The sequence below is a fragment of the Lynx canadensis genome, chromosome D2, assembly GCF_007474595.2.
Source record: "Lynx canadensis isolate LIC74 chromosome D2, mLynCan4.pri.v2, whole genome shotgun sequence".
In the NCBI taxonomy this organism is placed as follows: domain Eukaryota; kingdom Metazoa; phylum Chordata; class Mammalia; order Carnivora; family Felidae; genus Lynx; species Lynx canadensis.
Genome location: NC_044313.2, coordinates 27,044,856 through 27,068,184, shown reverse-complemented (window position 1 = coordinate 27,068,184; position 23,329 = coordinate 27,044,856). Strand labels below are relative to the sequence as shown.

Here is a 23,329-nt window from a genome sequence, read left to right as displayed (position 1 = left end):
GAACTCACGGACCGCGAGATCATTACCTGAGCTGAAGTCGGCCGCCTAACCGACTGAGCCACCCAGGCGCCCCGATGTTTATTTATTTTTGAGAGAGAGACAGAGCACAAGCAGGAAAGGGGCAGGGAGAGACACACACACACAGAATCTGATGCAGACTCCAGGCTCTGAGCTGTCAGCACAGAGCCTGATGCGGGGCTCAAACTCACAAACTGTGAGATTGTGACCTGAGCTGAAGTCCAACGCTCAACCAACTGAGCCACCTCAGTGCCCCTAATCTTTGCTTTTCTAATTCTTCTGGGGATATTGCAAGGATTCGATGATAGGTGATATGTGACAGCAAGCTAAAGAGTGTAAATCATTCCTCAAAACTGGGTTTGGGGGACTAAAAATTAAGTGCTAAAAGAGATAGTGCCTGAAGGGTTGCGGCTCCCTAGCAGAATATCTGCAATCCAGGTATATTAATTATCTAATGCTGTGTAACAAGTTACCCTCAAGTTTAACATTTTAAGGCAATAGACTTTTATTATTTCACTCAGTGTCTGAGGGTCAGGAACACAGAAGTGGCTTAGTTGGTGTTTCGAGGGTTCTCACAAGATAAGTTAAGCTGTTGTCCAGGTCTGCAAGGTTTGACTGGGGCTGGAGAATCTGCTTCCAAGTTCACTGCGATGGTTGTTGGCAGGCCTCAGTTCTTCAACGGCTGTTGGACAGAAGCTTTAATTTTTTGCCATGCGGGCTCTCCATAGGCACAACATGGCACATTAGTTTTACTAGAGTAAGAGATGAGAGAAAGAGAAAGAGAGGGAGACAGACAAGAGCCCCTGGCTTGAAAGCCTCAGTCTTTTTGTAACCTAATCTCAGAGGTGATATATCATCATGTCTGGTTTGTGTTATTGGTCACATAGATAAACCCTGCCTGCTACGATTTGGGGGTGGGGCTAATAAGAGTGCGAATAATAAGAGGTAGAGATTATTGGGAGCCATGTGAGGGTTTCTGATCATACGAGGTCTGGTCTTCAATGTTGCAGACCTAGAGATCCACTTTAGGCAGTGAATCAGGATACATCAGTTTCAGGAGACTGAATCATACAAATTAAATACATATGAAACACTTTCTAGGTACTACTCTCATTCTTCTCTGGAATACTTTAGTTAAACTAGTCTTCCTTTTGAACACAACAAATGGATTTCCACTTCAGAACCTATGCACTGACTGTTCTTTTTGCTGCTCTTTGCTTTTATTTATTTTTCTAAGTTTATTTATTTATTTTGAGAGAGACAGAGAGAGTGCAAGCAGGGGAGGGGCGGCGGGGTGGGGGAGAGAATCCCATGTAGGCTCCTTGCTCAACGCAGAGCCCATTGTGGGGCTAGATCTCAAGAACTGTGAGATCATGATCTGAGCCAAAATTAAGAGTTAGACACTTAACTGAACCACCCAGCTGCCCCAACATATACTCTTTGAATTGCTAGGTCCTCCCTGTGCTTCTGGTCTTACTTCAAACGTCTCCTCGGAGGCCTTACCTGTTCACACCATATGAAATTGTTTCCGACTACCGTTTACACTCTCCAACTTGTTTATTTTCTGATAGCATTTATGGCCGATATTATTTTGATTCTTTATTTACTTGCAGATTATCTCCCCAGTAGAATTTGAGCACCACTAGGGAGGGTTTTTGTTTTTGTTTATTTGGTCTGTTTTGTCTTGCTGTATCTCCAGTGCCTAAAACAGTGCCTGGCACATAGTAGGCACTCAATAATAAATAAACCGGAGTGCTGATTTGTTAATTCTCACTGAAAAATACGTCATGCAAGCTGGACATTTTGTCTCACTTGATCAACACGCTTTCTCAACATAGAAAATGATATGGGAAGTCAGTTACTATTACCAGGTGAGTCTTTGGTGAGCATGGAGTCAGGCAAGGATACGTGATTAGAGGTGCCCAGAGTTTGATGGCTTATGTTTCTGAGATTTTCCTTTTTTTTTTTTTTAAATTTATAAACAAAATTTTTTGAAGTACTGTCTATACCTCCAGCATGGGGCTCATTGAGCACACAACCCCAAGATCAAGGGTCCTATGTATGCCCTATCAACTGAGCCAGCCAGGTGCCCCTGAGGTTTTTTATGGCTCTTAGAAATGTACCTGCCAAGGAATCAACCATGACATGCCTGTCTAGGTGTCATTGGAGATCCAAAGACATACTTGTTTTTTTAGTAGATTCCACACAGACATCATACTTATGTGAATAGATTGTTTCATTAGATGGTAAAAAAGCAAAAATGGCACAACTTTCTGCTTTAACATTCATCTTCTTCCCAAAGCCCAGTCACCGAAGTAATAACCATAATTAGAACCCAAATGGCCAGTATGTGCAGGGCATCTCTTAGAATATGTTTCTTCCATAGGGGAAGTATTGTACCATCCTGTATTGGTTGTTAATAATTTCTTATAGGCAAGTTATTCCCAGATTTATTGCAAATAAAATTTGTTGTTGCCCTCATTTGACTATTTTATGAAAAAAATGTGAAAAGGTTCAGTTTCTGAGTTTATGGCTTTTAAAAATGTTTATTTTTGAGGGAGGGAAGGGGGAGAGAGAGAGAGAGAGGGAGAGATTGTGGGGGAGGGGCAGAGCAAAAGAGGGACAGAGGATCCAAAGTAAGCTCTGTGCCTACAGCAGACAGCCCATGTAGGGCTCAAACTCACAAACCATGAGATCATGACCTGAGCCAAAATCAGCACCCCATGAATTTATGGCTTTTAAAGCCTATATGGGAAGGGCACTCGGGTGGCTCAGTGGGTTAAGTGTCCGACTCTTGGTTTGGGCCCAGGCCATGATCTCACGGTTCATGAGTTCAAGCCCCACAATGGGCTCTGTGTTGATGGCTCAGAACCTGCTTAGGATTCTCTTTCTCTCCCTCTCTCTCTCTTTCTGCCCCTCCCCACTCATGCTCAATCTCTCTCTCTCTCTCTCCCCCTCTCTCTCTCTCTCTCTCTGTCTCTCTCAAAATAAATACATAAACTTAAAAAAAAAATAAAGCCTATAACAGAGGCCTCCCCTCTCATGAATTGTGTGTGTGTGTGTGTGTGTGTGTGTGTGTGTGAGAATGTATATATATATATTTTTTTAAATTTTTTTTTTCAACGTTTATTTATTTTTGGGACAGAGAGAGACAGAGCATGAACGGGGGAGGGGCAGAGAGAGAGGGAGACACAGAATCGGAAGCAGGCTCCAGGCTCTGAGCCATCAGCCCAGAGCCCAACGCGGGGCTCGAACTCACGGACCGCGAGATCGTGACCTGGCTGAAGTCGGACGCTTAACCGACTGCGCCACCCAGGCGCCCCTGTGAGAATGTATATTGATGCAGCTTTCCTAAAAGGCAGTTTGGCACTATCCACTGAAATTGCAAATGTATACCTCCTTTAATTCAGCAATCTTATTTCAAGGAAACTATCCCATAGGAAAAGTGTAAAAAAGTGCAAAGATACATGTACACATGTACCAGAATGTTCACTATAACTTTTTAAAAAATGTTTTATTATTTATTTTTGTGTGTGAGAGAGAGAGAGCACATGCAAGCAGGGGAGGGGCAGAGAGAGAGTGGGACAGAGGATCTGAAGTGGGCTCCACACTGACAGTGGAGAGCCCAATGCGGGGCTTGAACTCACGAACTTTGAGATCATGACCTGAGCTGAAGTCGGATGCTTAACTGACTGAGCCACCCAGGTACACCTGTTCACTGTAATTCAGTTTTTCCAAAAGTCCATTGACTGATGAATGGATAAAGAAGATGTGACACACACACACACACACACACACACATATACACACACACATATATATAATTATTAGTCATTAAAAATAATTAAAGGTTGCCATTTGCAATGACATGGATGAAGCTAGAATGTATTATACTAAGCGAAATAAGTCAGTCAGAGAAAGGCAAATACCATATGACTTCACTCGTATGTGGCATTTAAGAAACAAAACAGATGAACATTGGGAAATGAGGGAAGAGAGGGAAATAAACCACAAGAGACTCTTTTTTAATGATTTTTTTAATGTTTATTTATTTTGAGAGGGAAAGAGAGAGTGCGAGTGGGGAGAGGCAGAGAGAGAGAGAGAGAGAGAGAGAGAGAGAATCCTAAGCAGGTTCCACCCTTGTCAGTGCAGAGCCCATCTCAGGACCCGATCCCATGAACTGTGAGATCATGACCTGAGCCCAAACCAAGAGTTGGATGCTTAACCAACTGAACCACCCCAGTGCCCTAAACCACAAGAGACTCTTAATGATAGAGAACAAACTATGGGTTGATGGAGGGAGGTAGGTGGGAGGTGGGCTACATGGGTGATGGGTACAAAGGAGGGCACTTGTAACGAGCTCTGGGTGTTGTATGTAAATGATGAATCACTGAATTCTACTCCTGAAACCAATATTGCACTGTACATTAACTAAGATTTAAATTTAAAAAAATTAATTTTTAATAGTAAAAAATTGGAAATAACTTAAATATTAGTATAGTCATATAATAGAATGGATACTTACTAAAGTATCAGTAAGTAAGATCTCAGTAAAGACTATTATAGTGTTATATGAAAAAAAGCAAGTTGTAGAACCATATGTATGGAATGGTCACATTTTTTGTAAAGATTTATTCTTTTTTTTTTTTTTTTCAATGTTTATTTATTTTTGGGACAGAGAGAGACAGAGCATGAACGGGGGAGGGGCAGAGAGAGAGGGAGACACAGAATCGGAAACAGGCTCCAGGCTCCGAGCCATCAGCCCAGAGCCCGACGCGGGGCTCGAACTCACGGACCGCGAGATCGTGACCTGGCTGAAGTCAGACGCTTAACCGACTGCGCCACCCAGGCGCCCCAAAGATTTATTCTTTAAAAAAATTGTTTTTAATGTTTATTTACTTTTGAGAGACAGAGAGAGAGAGAGTGAGAGAGAGTGTGAACAGGGGAGGGGGAGAGAGAGAGGGAGACACAGAATCTAAAGCAGGCTCCAGGCTTTGAGCTGTCAGCACAGAGCCTTACACAGAGCTTGAACCCACGAACCCTGAGATCATGACCTGTGTCAAAGTTAGAGGTTTAACCAACTGGGCCACCCAGGTGCTCCGAGATTTTTTCTTTAATTTTTAAGTAATCTCTACACCCAGTGTGGGGCTCAAACTTTCAACCCTGAGACCAAGGGTCATATGCTCTACTGACTGAGCCAGCCAGGTGCCCCTAGAATGGTCACATTTTTTTTTTTAATGTTTATTATTATTTTTTTAATTTTATTTTTTATTTTTAAAAATTTACATCCAAATTAGTTAGCATATAGTGAAACAATGATTTCAGGAGTAGATTCCTTAATGCCCCTTACCCATTTAGCCCATCCCCCTTCCCACAACCCCTCCAGTAACCCCGTTTGTTCCCCATATTTATGAGTCTTTTCTGTTTTGTCCTCCTCCCTGTTTTTGTATTATTTTTGTTTCCCTTCCCTTATGTTCATCTGTTTTGTCTCTTAAAGTCCTCACATGAGTGAAGTAATATGATTTTTGTCTTTCTCTGACTAATTTCACTTAGTATAATACCCTCCAGTTCCATCCATGTAGTTGCAAATGGCAAGATTTCATTCTTTTTGATTGCCGAATAATACTCCATTGCATATATATACCACATCTTCTTTATCCATTTATCCATCGATGGACATTTGGGCTCTTTCCATACTTTGGCTATTGTTGATAGTGCTGCTATAAACATGGGGGTGCATGTGTCCCTTCAAAACAGCACACCTGTATCCCGTGGATAAATGCCTAGTAGTGCAATTGCTGGGTCCTAGGGTAGTTCTATTTTTAGTTTTTTGAGGAAACTCCGTACTGTTTTCCAGAGTGGTTGCACCAGCTTGCATTCCCATTTTAATGTTTATTTTTATTTATTTTTGAGAGAGAGAGAGAATGAGCAGGGGCAGGGCAGGGAGGGAGAGGGAAAGAGAGGGAATCTCCAGCAGGCTCTGCACTGTCCCCAGGGAGGCCCATATGGGGCTTGAACTCAGGAACCGTGAGATCATGACCTGAGTCGAAGTCAGATGCTTAATGACTAAGCTACCCAGGTGCTCCCAGAAATGTCACTTTTTTTTTTTTGTTTATTTATTTTTGAGAGGGAGAGAGAGAAGAGTGCAAGCGGCAGAGGGGCAGAGAGAAAGGAGATACAGAATCCGAAGCAGGCTCCAGGCTCTGAGCTGTCAGCACAGAGCCTGACATGGGGCTCAAACTCAGGAATCCTGAGATCATGACCTGAGCCAAAGTCAGACACAACCGACTGATCCACCCTAGTGCCCCATAAGGGTCACATTTTTGAACAACAACAAAAAAAGATCAGTGTGTGTCCATATATATTTTTACATGCATAGAAAAAGTGTGGATGAATACACACCAAAAGCAACAAGGGTCAAATCTGGGGAGCAGAACTGGAATTTGCCAAGTGTAATTTTTAATATAATTTTATATATAGTTTTGCACTATTTGAAATTATTTTTACACTTGAGTAGAAAACTTTTTTTTAAAAAGAAAACAATAAGAAAAATCTTTGAAATGATGAATGAATAGCAGTGACAGTGATGGACTGTAGAAAATATACAGAGGGACCATGGTTGATTGCAATGATCAAAAAAGCTTTCCTAGATAAAAGAGGGCATGAAAGATATTTCCAAGTTCGAATATTCCAAACAGAAAAACAAAGGTAGGAGAACACCAGTTGTCTTTGGAGGACAACAAGATAAAGTGCAGCAGCGGGAAATACATTTGGCAATGAGGTGCCAGTGTGGGTTTCTGAGAAGCCCTAAGGAGATCCCTCGAACGCGGTGTTTTAAGATTAAACTCTACAAACTTCCAGTTATTAGTAGTAGGTATGTAATATGCAACATTACATAACTAACACTGCTGTATGGTATATAGGAAAGTTGTTAAAAAGGAAATCTCATCACAAGGGGAAATTTTTTTTATTTTATCTATATACGAAGATGGGTTAGCTGAACGTATGGTGGTAATCACAGTACATGTAAATCAAACAATCATATAGCATATGCCTTAAAGTTATACAGTGATGTGTGTTAATTATTTCATTTCCTAATGAAACCAGAAATTAAAAATAAAAAAAAAAGATTAAACTAGCAGGAGTGGCGCAGATTAGGTGAAGGTTAGTTCCGGGAGTGCGGGTGCCCACTAGAGGGTGCTGTTTCAAAACACAGGCCCACTTGGTCTAAGGGGAAAGGAAAGTACCGCATTATAGAACGTCAGATAAAGACGGCGTTCCGACAGTTGGACAAATTAGGACAATAAAGAGATGCGCAAATGGTAACTCTCCTCTTATTACCTCGCGCTCTCCAACTAGGTTCCCCCCAGCGGAACACAAAATTAAGCATGACAGTAGGTCTGTAGCACGTGCCGCTGGGCTCCCCTTAAAGCAACTACTACTCCCAGGCTCCCTTGCGAGGCCAGGGCCCTCTTCCCAGGTGCGAGTGGGTCTTGCCGCAAGGCCTTTTGGGATCCGCAGTCTTGCAGTGTCTTCCGGGAATTGTAGTTCCTTTCCCACAATCTGCTGGGCGAGGCGGTGCCGGCGACCAGAGCTGCGCTGAGTGTTCAGGGGCCAAGATGGCGGCGCGCCGGGGACGGAGAGACGGAGTCGCGCCGTCACCAAGTGGGGGCCCCGGACCCGACCCCGGGGGTGGAGTGCGCGGCAGCAGTTGGGGGAGTCGAAGCCAAGCGCCGTATGGGACTGTGGGCGCTGTGAGTGGTGGGGAGCAGGTGAGAGGCTGGCTGGCGGCCCGCGGCTGGCAGCAAAGCAGCGTGTGCCGGGCGATGACACGTGGACGCCACAGGAAAGGGAGGAAGCGCTCGGGAGGCTATGCGGGTGGCTGCGGAAGACAGGTTGGGCTGAATGGACCTGGGCTGTTTGCTGGAGGGATGCAGGCAGAGGCGGGGTCCCCATGGCCATTCCTCCGGAATGCTGGAGGGGCATAGTCGGGTGTTGGAAACGGCCCGTGGTGGGGAGTCAGGGATTCGGACTTGGAATCGTGGACTAAGACCTTCCTCTAAGGATGCCGAGTGGGGGTGCCCCTAGCACCGCGCCGCAATGCCTTTTCGGAGCCACGTGGGATGGCGGGGGGAGCAATTTTCCCGGGAGAACTTGTCGGCTTCCCCTCCCCCTCTAGGCGGCCCTGGCACCCACGTGGGTTGGGCTTCTGGTGGGGGGGTGGCCCTCGGGTCCACGTGGGGGCGGGGAGGGGATGTCCACGTGGCTCCCGCTCCAGGCTGCCCGGCATCTCGTATCGGCGTTGGAGCCGCACTGCTGGGAACTGGGTGTGTCTCAGCCCGTCCCGCCATCTCCGGCGGGGCTGGGGGGGCCCCTGGCTGGGAAGGAAGGTAGGGGCTGCTAGAGTAAACTTTGCTCAGAGCCTTGGAGGAGTTTTTTTTCTCGTGCATTGGTCCACGGCGCCTCTCGACAGGGGATGGTGAAGGACTCTCCAGATGTGCGGGGAGTCAGTTCCCTGTGGATGTTAGAGTGTGTTGGGCAGTGTAGAAGGCTGAGGTTGAAGGGCTGTGAAGTAAGCTTGTGGCGGCTTCTGTCTGACCGGCTTGTGGTGGGTTGTGAGTCATGGACACTGGCGTTTTGGTTGCTTTCGGACCTGCTTCATTCCTGATACAAGGGGCATGGGGAGTGTCAACATATACATGGGATAAGCCTAAGTAAGGTAAAGAGAATCCTTTCTCCTTCCCCCACTTTTTCCTCCAGCGTCTCTTTTGAGGCGGCGGCTAAGGCCTGCTTCTTTTATTGACACACAAAAAATTGAGGTGGTCTGTATTTAAGGCTCTTTGGAATTTTGCTGGGGATGGGGAAAAGTTAGAGGCCGTTTGAGAGCTATTCACCACTAGTTGAACATTTATTGGACAAAGGTGGTTTCTTTCTGTCAGATTCTATTGGCTTGGCCTTCAGTTCTCCATACTGAGAAAGTGTTATCACACTCCTCAGCAGAGGGCTTCTTAAAAGTTGCCAGTGGGCTGGACTCAGTCTGAAAGGTTATCTCTCTTAAGCAATTAAGTGGAGTCCTTGAAAGCTTTTGGGTTTTTTTGTTTTGGTTTTAGGTGGGAATTGGGCCGCAGGCTACCAGGTAATGTCAGTTCCAGCCAACCAGTTCGGGCCCATGATTCTGGGGACGTAGCTTGGGAGCTGCCCACCTTTTGGAGGAGAGGCAGGAAGGATCCACGATCCAGCTGTAGTCCAAATTAGATGGTTATTGGTGGTTGGAGGTGGTCTCATGGAGAGATTATGTATATCTCTTCCCTTACGTCCTCCCCCCAAAAGATGGGCATGTGAAAGCTAGTCAACCAACTATTTATTGAGATACTGTATTCAGACACAAGGGATGCTGTGGTAAAACCACACACGGTCCGTGTTCTCCAGTATCGTCCAGTTTTATCGTGATAGGCAATAAATAAATGATAAGTGGCACAAAAGGAAAAGTGCAGCATATTTGGGATTATATAACCAGCAGTAGTAATCTATATTGTGAAGTCTGGGAAGGGATATTTTAAGTTGAGGTGAGGGAGGGAAGTTTTCATCAGAGGAAATAGTATGGAAAGGCCTTGAAGTGGGAGGCTTCAATATGGCTTATTAAAGAAACAGAAACCTGTATGGCTGATGCATAGAGAGAGAGGCACAGTAGTAAGAGAGGACATACTGGAGAAGAGCCTAGTAGGGAAGATCAGGACCCCTGTAAGACATATTAAGGAGTTTAAACCTAATGCTAAGAGCAGTAAGCTGCTATTGGAAGGGTTTAGGAAGAGTCTCAAAGTAATCAGATGTGTATTCTTAATAACTTGTAGTTGTTTTTGAACCCTGTAGGGACAAGACTGGATGTGAGAAAGCCAGATGGGTTTCTCTGCTAGATGATCTTGGTATCTGGGAGCTGTGCTGTGTGAGGATTGAGGGATAGGTGCTGTCAGGTGAAGAGAGGGGTGTCTCTGACTAGGGCTCTAGTACCTGCCTGATGGAGGTGGTGAGTGGTTCCCAGAGCTGGGCATTGTCTTAAAGACTCTGGCCTGGTGGCTGGGTCAGGTAGGTGGCAGGGCAAGTTGAGATGCAGTCTCCTTGCTCACCCAGGAGGAGTGTTTGCTGAGCCAGGTGCTATTCAGTTGTTGGTTGTAATTATAGGATTGTGAAGGTCTGGGAGGAGTTAGTGCCTAAAACCTGCCACCTTTCACTTCCTCTCTGGACTTGGTCTCCTAAAGTGTATCTAGCCTTTCCTCTCTGGGCATTTGAACTCCTCAGCTTGGTTAGGGGGGTGGGTTTAGAGGGTATAGTCACACCTGTGTTTTTGTTTTTTGTTTTCTCTTGAAAGAGGTGCAGAGTTTCCCTTTGCTGAGTGGGGGAGGGAGGCTTGTATTTGTTTCTATTCAGTCTTTCCATCATCTGTTTCCTATAGTGGAGATACCCCTGGCTTTGGCCTCTGGCCTTGCCAGTCCCATTCCAGCTACTTCTGGCTCTGCCCACACCCACACTCTTGACAGGCCTGGGCGGGTGGCTCCCTGCCTGACAAGGCTGAAGATGTTGCTGGTTCCCAGGCAAGTAGTGGGGTGCGGCTTTTCCATGTACTGACTCAAGGAATCAAGCTTTCTCTTCTTATGCTCTCACATGGTAGGAGTAGGGAGGAGACTTTTCCTTTGGGACTACCATTGAGAGGTTCAGTGGCACACTGTAGGGCCTTCAAAATAAAAGTGTGAATTAAGTGTGAATCACAGCTGTGTATAAGACATGGTGCTAGGCATCACGAATAATTAGGAAGTATAAGAACAGTTTAAACCCTTCCAAGATCAAAGAAGGATATAGGCTAGTATCGTACAAAGGATTATTTTGCCCCAAAGGAACTTAGAATTTAGTTTTAGTAATGATGCTAGGACTATCATGCGGTGGAGAGGGGACAAGATGTGATTGCCACTGGTACAGAAACCTGAATGAATTCAGGGGTGTGAGGAGAGATCAGCATGGATTGGGGAAGCCTGAGTTATCTTGAGGAAGGTAGGGTTTGAGCTAAGCAGAGAAGAGAGGCCTAGGCAGGATTTGGGAGAGGGAAGGTGGTTGGAGCTGAAATTGCCTGTTTGCTGACCACCACTCTTTTGGTGTACCCCTCAGACTGTTTGACTCTTCTGAAAAATCTTGTTCTTTCTGATGTTTTTACTCCCTGGTTTAGTGATCTTCAGTGGCTCCAACTGTTTCTGGATGGAGTCCAGACTTTTTTTTTTTGCCCAGAAGATCCATGAACACTGCCATCCTGACTGGGGCTTTGTTTCGTGGGTTGTACTTCTCTCTGCCCAGCAAGTCCAGAGGTTTGGCTTTGTTGGGGCTCCTGCTGAGTCTGTGGCCATTGGTGGAAGCTTGGGCACCTGGTTTACAGAGCATATCATTCAGCTGCCCTAGGTGCCCCGTGCTCTGCAGACTTTACACCCTTCTGACTGTCCTGTTTGCCTCAGGTGCTGCTGCATGAAGAAGGGGACGATTCTGGTTTTGTCAGTCTGTCTCGGCTTGGCCCCTGTCTGCGGGACAAGGACCTGGAGATGGAGGAGCTGATACTGCAGGATGAGACACTGCTGGGGACCATGCAGAGCTACATGGATGCCTCCCTCATCTCACTCATTGAAGATTTTGGGAGCCTTGGGGAGGTGAGCTGGGACTGGGTTTGGAGGTCTTCAGGTGGGAGCTTTGCATTGGAGGCTATGGCCCGGTGGCTCTGCTTTCCCAGGATCTTGGCTCCTGGATACCCAAACTGAGTCCTTGAAGTGTGTTTCTCATTTCTCCAGGAGAATTGGGCTACAAGCTGCCAGATTATATCCCGTGTGAACATGCCCTGGCAGGCTTGGACTGTAGTCCTGCATGGGCCCCCAACTTACATGTCCAGGGGGGTTCCCATCTGTGTTTTGAGTTCAATTCCAGCCTAGCCGAGGGTTGTCTGCTGAGCATCCCACATCTAGGGGTGGAAGGAATATGTGAAACATAAGCCTAAGTATCAATTCTGACAGGCCTCTGTTGGCATTAGAGGGGTGGGAGATGGTAATGAATGAGATTAGAGCCCATGCCTCCTGGCACTCTAGCAAATTGAGCTGAACTGAGCCTGAGAGGCTGATTCTCTTGGCTTGCAGTCATTCTGAGTGGCCAGTAGACCATTAGGAATAATGGTAGGAACTTCCTTTTGTCTTTCTGGAGCAGAGCAGGTTATCTCTGGAGGACCAGAATGAAGTGTCACTGCTCACAGCTCTGACAGAGATCTTGGACAATGCAGATTCCGAGAACCTGTCTCCGTTTGACAGCATTCCTGACTCAGAACTGCTTGTGTCACCTCGGGAGGGCTCCTCTGTGAGTGTGGGACCAGGGGAAGAGGGTATGTGGTTGGTGCAAATGTTAGAACCATGACTGTGGGCCTACTTAAATAGTTGTGAAGCACAAACTCATCTCAGGTCTTTTTCTCCCTGTCAGCTGCACAAGCTGCTCACCCTCTCCCGGACACCTCCAGAACGTGACCTCATCACCCCAGTTGACCCACTGGGGCCCAGCACAGGCAGTAATAGAGTGAGCGGGGTAAGCCTGACCTAGGGAGCCTCGGAGACTCCCAGGAGGGAGAGGTATGTGGGGACAGGCCTGGAAAAATATATCCTTGGCGAAAACATCTGTAGCTTCTTTTCTCTTCTGCAGGTTGAGATGTCCCTCTCAGATCCCCCTTGGGACTTCTCCCCACCCTCCTTCTTAGAGACTTCCTTCCCTAAGCTTCCTAGCTGGAGACCCTCAAGATCAAGAGCCCGCTGGGGCCAATCCCCTCCTCCCCAGCAGCGTAGCGATGGGGAAGAAGAGGAGGAGGTGGCCAGCTTTAGTGGCCAGATGCTTGCTGGGGAGCTCGACAACTCTGTGAGCAGTATTCCAGACTTCCCTATGCACCTGGCCTGCCCGGAGGAGGAAGATAAAACAGCAGCAGCAGAGATGGCAGTGCAGGCAGCTGGCGACGAGAGCATCTCCTCCTTGAGTGAGCTGGTGCGGGCCATGCATCCATACTGCTTGCCCAACCTCACCCACCTGACATCACTCGAGGATGAGCTTCAGGAGCAGCCGGATGATTTGACACTGCCTGAGGACTGTGTGGTGCTAGAGATTGTGGGCCAGGCAGCCACAGCTGGCAATGACCTGGAGATCCCAGTTGTGGTACGGAAGATTCCTACTGGACCCCAGCCTGTGCTTCTGGATGACTCACTAGAGGCCAGTCCAGCTTTGAAGCTACTCATGCCTACACTAGAGTCAGAGACAGAGGCTGCTGTGCCCAAGGAAAACCTCTGCCCTCAGAAAGAGGGGTTGTCAGAGGAAAAGCTGGAGTCAGTCTGCTTGTTAGAGCCCAAGGAGGTCATGGAACCAATGATGCCCAAGGAGTCTCAGAACCCACCAGCCAACACAATGCTGAGTTCCCAGAGAGCTCGAAAGGGCAGGAGGAAGAAGAGCAAAGAGCAGCCAGCAGCCTGTACAGAAGGCTATGCCAGGAGGCTGAGGTCATCTTCTCGTGGGCAATCTACTGTGGCCACAGAGATAACTTCACAGGCAGGAAATTTGCCTCAGGAGGAACTTAAAAGAGAGGTCGCACCTCCCCGTAGTAGAGGGAAGCCCCGGGCTTGGGCTCGGGCCTGGGCAGCTGCCTTGGAGAAACCTAGCTCTGGGAACTTGGAGAGTAGTGCTGGACAAGCTAGTGCTGCTAAAGAAGATCCTCTAGACCTTTATTCCAACCTGGTAGACAGCATCCACGCTAACCCTGTTCCAACTCCTCTCTCACTGGTTGATTCTGCTCCAGCTGACCCCATGCCACTTGACTCTGTTGAAACTGATCCCACTGCAGTTAACCCTGTTCAAGCTGACCCTGTACCTGTTGATCCTGCATTGGTTGACTTTGCTTCAGCCAACTCAGAGCTGGTTGACCCTCTCCCAGCTGACCCAGTCCTGGCTGACTCAGCAGAAATTGACCCTACAGTGGTTGTTCCCATCTCAGATGACTTGCCACCAGGTGACCCTGTCCCAGCCGACTCAGCACCAGTTGACTCTCTTCCCAGTGACCTGGCTCCAGTTGATCCTGTGCTAGTTAAATCTAGGCCATCTGATCCCAGACGTGGTGCAGTGTCTTCAGTCCAGGGGAGTCCAGCTCCCCAGTTACTTCTGGAGTCAGAGTCCTTGGACCCCCTAAAGGCCATCATCCCCGAAGTCCGGGAGGTTGTGGGTCCTTTGAAGGTAGAAAGTAGTACCAGTGCCACAACCCAGGAAGCCAGACCTCGGCCTCTTAGCCTATCAGAGTACCGGCGACGAAGGCAGCAGCGCCAAGCAGATGCAGAAGAGAGGAGTCCCCAGCCCCCAGCTGGGAAGTGGCCTAGTCTCCCAGAGACCCCCACAGGGCTGGCAGACATCCCTTGTCTTGTCATCCCACCAGCCCCAGCCAAGAAGACAACTCTGCAGAGAAGCCCTGAGGTTCCTCCTGAGGCTTGCTTTGTGCCTATGGGTCCCAGCCCTGCTTCTCCTAGTCCTGAGCCACCTGCAAGCAAACCTGTGGCCTCAACTCCCACTGAACAGGTGCCATCCCAAGAGATGCCACTACCAGCAAGACCTCCACCTCCTACTGTGCAGTCCATGCCCTCCACAATGCCCACTGCTTTGCCTTTTCCCCCAGGTGGGCTAGGCATGACTCCCATGATGCCCCTTCCTACAGGTGGGCAAGGGATCCCCAGTCTGCCCCCACCTCCCTTGCAGCCTCCCAGTCTTCCAGTGTCTATGGGACCAGTGCCACCTGATCCCTATACTCATTATGCTCCTGTGCCACCCTGGCCTTGTTATCCCCCTGTGTCCCCTTCTGGCTATCCATGCCTCCCCCCGCCACCAACAGTGCCCCTAGTATCTGGTACTCCTGGCACCTATGCTGTGCCCCCCACTTGCAATGTGCCTTGGGTACCCCCTCCAGCCCCAGTCCCACCTTACAGCTCCAGCTGTGCCTATGGGCCCTTGGGATGGGGCCCAGGGCTGCAACACCCTCCATTCTGGCCTTCTATGCCACCACCTCCTTTGCCTCTGGCATCTGTTGGGAGAGCTGCTCTCCCACCCAAGGTGGAGCCCAGTGGCATCCCAGCTGGCCCTCCTGAAAGTGTACTTTCTGTGCCAATGGCTCCTCCTCTCAGTCTTGGGTCAACTGGTCAGGGAGCTTTGCAGATAGAGCCCACCAAGGTGGAGCCCACCAAGGTGGAAGTCAAGTCAGTGCCTGTGTCTCCTCATCTGAAACCTAAGGTGTCCTCCCCAATGCAAAGCCCCCAGATTAAGGCTCCACCGTGTTTGTCTGCTGAGAGTGTGGATGTTGAGGAGCCTGCATCAGAGAGGCTAAAGCCTGAGATCCAGGAGACAAGGCCCAGGGAGAAGCCCCCCTCTCCTGTTACCAAGGTTGTTCCTACACCCACACCAAAGCAGAGCACTGTAACTAAGGTGCCTGCTGTCCACCCAGCCCGTCTAAGGAAACTCTCCTTCCTGCCTACCCCACGGACTCAAGGCCCTGAGGACGTGGTACAGGCTTTCATCAGTGAGATTGGTAAGTGCCACATGGTTTAGTTGATGTGAAAGGCATGGGGGTTGGATGGGGAGTGTCCTCCATAGAACACGATAAACCACTCTCATAGGGACTGGTCTTTGTCAGATTTGTTTGGAGGGTTCTTTGTTTTTTTGGAGGGTTCTTGAGAGACAGAGCTCTGGGTTTGTTTGATTTCTGCTTTGTGTTGCTGCCTTGGTTTGCTTAGTACAGTGGTTAGGGACAGCATCAAGGGAATTGATTTGGGAGATGACTTGGGAATTCCAGGACCTGGGCACTCAGTCGATAGGGGCTGGATTCCAATCCTGTGTTGTGTACTTCCACAGGAATTGAGGCATCGGACCTGTCCAGTCTGCTGGAGCAGTTTGAGAAATCTGAAGGTGAGGGCACCTAGGTAGCTATGCTGTAACCCCTTTTTATTGATGCTTTATTTGGGCCCAGCCCTGTAGTTGCTTAGGTGGAAGGAAGGGAACGGTGGAGGGGCGGTCTCAGTCCCAGAGAAGTAGTTTCAATCTGATTGCAAGGGGAAGACCAGGTTCATGGACAATACAGTCTAAGCCAGGGACAGGTGGCAGTAAGCATGGCAAGAATTATAAAGAGTAGTTGGATGTGGAGGTCCCGGTGGGTTGGGTTGGTTGGGGACATTTTTCTAGAAAACTGGCTCTTGGGCTGGGCTCTGAAATACAGGATGCGTGTGTAGTGAATAAAGGCAGAAGTATAAGGATTGTATGTTTGGAAGACAGTGGATAGCTGAGCTTACTCAGTACAAAGCAAGGATCTAGGTGCTCTGGAGGATACTATGTCCTGTTTGTAAGGAGCTTATGGTCTAATAGGGGAGGAAAATTACATAAATGTCCCTGAGTTAGTAACAAGTTATCTACAATACAAGGAAAAATATAATATGGTATAAGTGTAGAACCAGAATAGACCAAGACTGGGAAGTTAGGTCATATAGAACCTTGAACGCTAGTCTTAGAAGTTTGGACTCTATCTCAGATTCACTGGGAAGTTAACAGATATTTCTGAGCAGAAACATTAAAAATAGTACCTGGGTACCTACTAGAAGAGAATGGATCTCTCTGGGGAGAGTCCAGTGAAATATGTACACAAAGTGGATTTTTCTTCTTTGGGTCTCAAAGCCAGCCCTTCTGTGCCTCCTCAATCTGGAACATCTGGTTGGCCTTTTAACTAATTTGGTTTCTTTGCAGCCAAAAAGGAGTGCCCTCCCCCGGCTCCTGCTGACAGCTTGGCTGTAGGAAACTCAGGGTGAGTATGGAGACATATGAGCGAGTTACCCTACAGCTGTTGGTCAGCAGCCGGCCGGTGCTTCAGGACCGTCAACTGGATGCCTCTGTTACAGGGCTTTTAGTCAGCTTTAGAGTCTTTCCCTGTTTCCCCCTCCCCTCCTCAGCTCATCACTACTGGGCACTGTCTTGGGTGGTAGGTAGGAGGGTGTGTACCATCCTCTGGCTGATTCCAGTCTGGGATTCCAGATGTCCTGGAGTTGCCTTTTGTCTTCTGGCAAATTGTGCCTTTGGGGATTTCTTTCCTTCCTTTTATCAAGTGTTAAGCTTGCTCAACACTAGTGATGATAAAAGATCAAGTGGGGTAAGATGTTGGTGGCTAGGGCTCTCCTGACTCCTCGGACGAAGTACCCTGGACCTCCTTGTTCCTCAGTCTTCCAGCACTGAGAGGCCTTTTTTCATTTTTCATGTTCATAGTACCCTATCCTGTTCTGCCAAGCATATTCCCATCCATGTTGATTTTGGGTTGGTTTGAGCTAGGCAGGCAAGTCTCCTGGCTTAAAGGAGGTGGGGGGTATTTAAGGTCATAGCCAGCCTGCCTCCTAGAATTGGACAGAGCTGAGCTGAGACCCAAACTACATTCAGTCAGTAAGATCGCATTTGTGCTGGAGGAGAATGATAGGGGCAGTTTGTGTATCCTATTCTTCTCTGCACACACCCCTCTCCCGTTGCTTTATGAGGAAAACATATACAAGATGTTGAGGAGGCAATGAACCAGGCTTTCCCTTTTCCCCCGCCAGCAACGTTGACACTCCCCAGGAGAAGAGGCCCCTAGACCGGTTACAAGCCCCAGAACTGGCCAACGTGGCAGGTGGGTTCAGGGTGGGGAATTCTGCCTTTGATTAGTTTATGCAGCGAATGTTTGTAGAGTCTGCCCTGCACTGGGTGTGTGTAGTTGTTGGGAATACAGAGATCTGATCCTCATCCTTGAGATTCTCACAGTCCAGGGAGCAGATGTATAAACGAGCATGTTGAGTATCAGAGATCGTATGTTAAAGGAGCCTTTGTGGTTTATAGTGGGATCTGAAATGGGTCAGTCAGGGGAGGGTCATGTACAGTTGGTGTTATCCCTGAGGCAGAGGTTTGAGAAGATCACTAATACCAATTAGATTTAGGGGATGGGGCATTCTAGGGAGATGGAGCTGCTGGAGAACTGAAGAAATGAAACCAGCCTGGTATGTTTCGGGGAATTATGAGTTGTTTGGTTTGACTGGAGTGTAGTGGCTGATGAGGGTGGTGGGCAGAACTAAAGCAAGAGATAAAGCTGAAGTGTTAAGTAGGAAGTCAGATGAAGGGAACTTTGAATGCCGTGTTAAGCTGTTTGGACTTTATCTTTGCATTGAAGAAGCAATTGGTTATGGGGTGTTCCCTGTAGCAGGAATGTAGAAAACCGGTGGATGGGCATGAAGCCCCAGGCAGGAGATCATTGGAAGGTGATTACAGGAGTCCAGGCAGATGCAGCCCAGGCAGTGTAGGGGGAGGGCTGGGTCTAAGAATGGAGAGGTAGACCATATAGGAGCTGGTCACTAACTAGGTTTGGGCAGTGAGAGGCTGAGGGGTTCAGGAGGACGCTAGCTGTCTGGGTTTATATTGCTTGGTCCCCAAGATGGGGAACTTGGGGGAAGGAATAGTTGCAATAGTGGGAGAAGTTGGGCTGTTGACCTTTGGTGTACTTTGTGACATGAGGTGGGGGTCTCTGGAGCCCCTGGAAGTGTAGAATCGGATCTCATCCTGCTATCTCCATCCTCCCTCCCCTCACAGGGCTCACCCCACCAGCCACCCCTCCCCACCAATTATGGAAGCCCCTGGCTGCTGTTTCACTGCTGGCCAAAGCCAAATCTCCTAAGTCCACCGCCCAGGAGGGAACCCTGAAGCCTGAAGGAGTTACAGAGGCCAAACATCCAGCTGCAGCCTGCCTCCAAGAAGGGGTCCATGGCCCTAGTCCAGTCCATGTGGGCTCTGGGGACCATGACTATTGTGTCCGGAGCAGGACTCCCCCCAAAAAGACGCCTGCCTTAGTCATTCCAGAGGTGGGCTCCCGATGGAACGTCAAACGCCATCAGGACATCACCATCAAACCCGTCTTGTCCCTGGGCCTGGCCGCCCCCCTGCCCCCACGCACAGCTGCCTCCCAGGAGCCACTTGATCACAGGACTAGCAGTGAGCAGGCAGATGCCCCAGCAACTTGCCTTGCCCCATCCGCCTTGCTCTCCCCTGAGGCCTCACCTTGCCGGAATGACATGAACACTAGGACTCCCCCTGAGCCCTCAGCCAAGCAGCGGTCGGTGCGCTGTTACCGAAAAGCCTGCAGGTCGGCCAGCCCCCCAAGCCGGGGCTGGCAGGGCTGCCGTGGCCGCAGCAGCCGTTCTATCAGCTCTGGGTCCGACCGGACCAGCGAAGCATCTTCCTCCTCATCCTCATCGTCGTCTTCCTCATCCCGGTCCCGGTCCCGGTCCCGGTCCCTCTCCCCCCCACACAAGAGGTGGCGAAGGTGAGCTCTGATGGCCTGTTAGGTCCTCTTCATTTAGGAAGTCCATGGGCTCTCCTCTGGTTTACTTAGAAAGCTTTTGCACATTGAGCTTGATGCTTTCAGGCATTAAGGCTTCTACTTCTGTCCTTGGCTTTTGTCTTCTCCCCCTTTACTGGATTATTGAAGGAGGCAAGCTGTGAGAATTTAGCTTCTATACCCTGTTTGAGTTTGGGGATCACCGAGGCCTGCTGCTTCCTTGACCCCTGCCTTGGGGAGACCATTAGGCTTGCGTCTCGCCCGTATTTGATCCTTTACATACTTTATCAGTCCTCACTTCTGCTCTTTTCTTGTGGGATGTTGGAAGGTGGGATAAGTAGCTTGTTAATGGCAGCTCTTCTAATCATCTGTCCAGGAAAGAGTCTGGGCAGTTCCTTTGGTTGTCACTGTGGCCTCATACGTTTTCTGGCAATACCTTTTTCTCAGTTAAAGACCAAGATTTTCCTACTTAATCCATGAATAATTTTTTGTTTTTAAACCAGAATAATCTCTTTTTTAAAAAATTTTTTTAAATGTTTATTCATTTTCTGAGAGCCAAGACAGAGCACGAGTGGGGGAGGGGCAGAGAGAGGGAGACACAGAATCCAAAGCAGGTTCCAGGCTCTGAGCTGTCAGCACAGAGCCCAATGTGGCGCTCAGCCTCACTAACCGTGAGATCATGACCTGGCTGAAGTGGGATGCTTAACCGTCTGAGCCACCCAGGTGCCCCTGAGCCAGAATGACCTCTTAAGAAATGAGCTCTACTCCATGTCTAGCAAGTCACCTCCTTTTTACATCCTGGTCACAGTACTGCTATGAGACATGTTAGGGGAGCAGGAACCCAGAGACCCAGGCCTGGCATCCCCAGCTAGACCTAGGGCCCAGCCCTTTATTCCCAAGTCTCCATTTATTTTTCTTTGACTTGTTAAACGTTTTTGTTGGTAATTGCATAGTTGAAAATAACTATGATCTATGTGAGAACACTCTAAAACATTCCAAAAACACCTAAAATTCATGAGGGCTCAGTTTGGTCATCTGTGGAGTTCTTCTAGATCTCTTTTCCTCTGCTTTGCCTTTGGTCCTGAGCTTCCGGACAGGGAGGCAAGGTTGGGGCCAAGGTGAGGTAAGCAGAATATATCTGCACCACTCCCAGCATTCCTGCATGCCTCTTTATTCTCTAGATCCAGTTGCAGTTCTTCTGGACGTTCCCGAAGATGCTCTTCCTCGTCCTCCTCCTCATCTTCCTCATCTTCCTCATCTTCGTCATCCAGTTCCCGAAGCCGGTCCCGCTCCCCATCCCCCCGCCGGAGAAGTGACAGGAGGCGGAGGTGAGTGTGTGATCAGGGAGTCTGTGTATCTGGGATGCAAATCCCAAATTTGAGAGTTCTGAGACCTGAGTTGTCTAATGTCTGGAGGGCTGATGGCACCTTCTTTTCATGTCAGGTACAGCTCTTATCGTTCACATGACCATTACCAAAGGCAGAGAGTGCTGCAGAAGGAGCGTGCAATAGTGAGTAGAGGAATAGGTCCTGGGAGGATGGGGCTTGCCCCTGAGCCATGAGCTTGGAGAGCCTTCTGCAGCAGTGGCCTTGGCTCATGGTGTGTCAATTTTCCTTGTCTCAACATAGGAGGAGAGAAGAGTGGTCTTCATTGGGAAGATACCTGGCCGCATGACTCGGTCAGAATTGAAACAGAGGTTCTCTGTTTTTGGAGAGATTGAGGAGTGCACTATCCACTTCCGTGTCCAAGGGTAAGGTTGGACCTATAGGTCAGAATGTCCTTTCCACCCCATTTGTCTACCTTGATGCTGCTTTGTCTTTCCCCCTTCCTTCCTCTGGTGTGTTAGGCAATGTAGGATGACACCTTCACTCCTAGTCAGAGGGTTGGCCATTTGGGGAAGAAGAACTACCCGAGTCTCTCTCTACCCTGGGAAGTATCTCTTCTCCTTGGCAAGTGCCTAAATAGCCATCCCAGCCTCTGCCTCACCTTCCTCACCAGTGACAACTACGGCTTCGTCACTTACCGCTATGCTGAAGAGGCATTTGCAGCCATCGAGAGTGGCCACAAGCTAAGGCAGGCAGATGAGCAGCCCTTTGATCTCTGCTTTGGGGGCCGCAGGCAGTTCTGCAAGAGAAGCTATTCTGATCTTGGTGAGTGGAGGAGACCCCGAGGCTTTGGCATACTTCATATTGTCCCCAGAAGGGTTTCCAACCTTTTGAGAGTGGAGCTAGGTAGACTTGTCTCTATGTGACACACAAAGAACACAAAGGGGGTGGGATGAGAGGAGAAATGGGGGCTCTTTAGTCTTATTTACTTAAAACCAGGGTGATTGATGTTATTCCATCCATTATTGGGGTGGGAGGAGGCTGGCCATTTGAGGACCCTGTGATTGGGAAGTATTGTCAGAGACCTTGATGTCTGTCTCTATTTTTATAGACTCCAACCGGGAAGACTTTGACCCTGCTCCTGTAAAGAGCAAATTTGATTCTCTTGACTTTGACACATTGTTGAAACAGGCCCAGAAGAACCTCAGGAGGTAACCCTGGGCCCTTCTCCCCCTTCCCTCTTTCTTTGGAGGTGTCCAACCTCCTCCACCCTCCCCTCCCCCAATTTAGGGGAGAGAGCTGCTAGTGAGATGACTGTTTTATAAAGAAATGGAAAAAAGTGAAATAAAAAATGTGTTAAATCAGATTTTTGAAGGGTTATTTGTTTTTTTATAACAGGCATTGAAACAAGTTAACTTGGGGCTGAGGGGTTCCCCTGTGTTTGGAAGTTCTAAGGCACTATGCAGACCAATAAACACGAACTACAAACAATTTCCAAGTGCTGTTGTGCTTCTTTCAATGGTGCTAGTGCCAGACATACTCACTTTTCCAATCTGAATACAATCAGGGACGTGCTTACCTCCATTTAGTTCCTAGGACCCCTCTTTGGTTTGATGCAAAATCCTATTGGACTTGATACTTGTCTCCTCAGGTTGTGTTGTCTGTGAAATCAGTCTTCTAGGGCAGTGTTTCTCAAACTTTAAAAGGGATCTCTTCAGAATGTAGATTCTGACTTCTGGGGTGGAGCCTGAGATTCTGCATTTCAAACAAAGGGATGCTGATGCTGCAGTCTCAAGGAAGGGATTTCACCATCAAGAACCTGGAGGAAGTTTGCAGTTGTTCCAAATGAAGGATCTCTAAACAGAAACTTCTGTGTACATGTACCATTTTAGCTTGAGCACGCTTGGTACACAAGAGCTACTCAGAAGAACACATGCATGTGGACAGACCTCTGGGAAAGAGGGAGTTGTAGGAGTTATATCTGTTAGCAGAGTGCCTATTTTGAGAAAAGCAAAGGAGACATGGGTCCCCTGAGAAAGTGGGTCCTTACCCTTCAGAAGGTTTATTAATGGGAAGTAGTCAAAGGGTAGTGGGTAAAGGGATTGATGTCTGCTAATGTGAACTGAAATGTGATAAAACTTGGAATTAACTTGGCAGGCCTGGGCATTGATTTTTGAATATCATGACAGACACTTGGGAGGGTTTTCTAGTTCTCCCACAGGGAGAGTTCAGGTGTGAACTGTGACTCGGGAGGTAGGAGGATTATTTCCAGGATTATAGATTTGAAGAGATTGCTGCTGCTGTATTGCTCAGGGTTGGTGCAATGGCTTTACATTTCATGGAGCTGACCTAATGCTGAATGAATATGTAAGAGAGGAAAGGGTTGTCTCATGGGCAAATCATGAGGTAGGGGCATTTTGGGGAATCGTCCCTCTATTACCGTGGATAAAATGAAGGATCCTCTGTATTTGAGGTGGGAGTACAGGGGCTGGGGTGGTATCTAACGGCCTCTTCTGCTTAGTGGAGACAGGGAAGATGAAGGGTGGAATTCTCTGGCCGTGCGAAC

At 48.3% G+C, this 23,329-nt stretch overlaps 1 protein-coding gene across 4 annotated transcripts; it reads left to right on the top strand.

The window, feature by feature from the left end:
- The first annotated feature begins 7,603 nt into the window (after positions 1-7,603).
- Positions 7,604-22,254, top strand: PPRC1 (PPARG related coactivator 1). 4 transcript variants are annotated; one of them, XM_030334710.1, is made up of 14 exons: positions 7,604-7,790; positions 11,514-11,702; positions 12,247-12,393; positions 12,514-12,615; positions 12,730-15,631; positions 15,955-16,008; positions 16,837-16,894; positions 17,673-17,743; positions 18,694-19,423; positions 20,620-20,766; positions 20,882-20,948; positions 21,067-21,188; positions 21,437-21,588; positions 21,875-22,254. In XM_030334710.1, exons 1-14 carry the CDS (start codon positions 7,638-7,640, stop codon positions 21,976-21,978), a joined length of 4,998 nt encoding a protein of 1,665 aa, XP_030190570.1. In that variant the 5' UTR covers positions 7,604-7,637; the 3' UTR covers positions 21,979-22,254. The 4 variants fall into 4 exon arrangements, with proteins under 4 accessions (XP_030190570.1, XP_030190569.1, XP_030190568.1 ...); XM_030334709.1 differs by having other exon boundaries at positions 7,616-7,772; XM_030334708.1 differs by having other exon boundaries at positions 7,616-7,790; positions 12,514-12,606.
- The last annotated feature ends 1,075 nt before the right edge of the window (positions 22,255-23,329 follow it).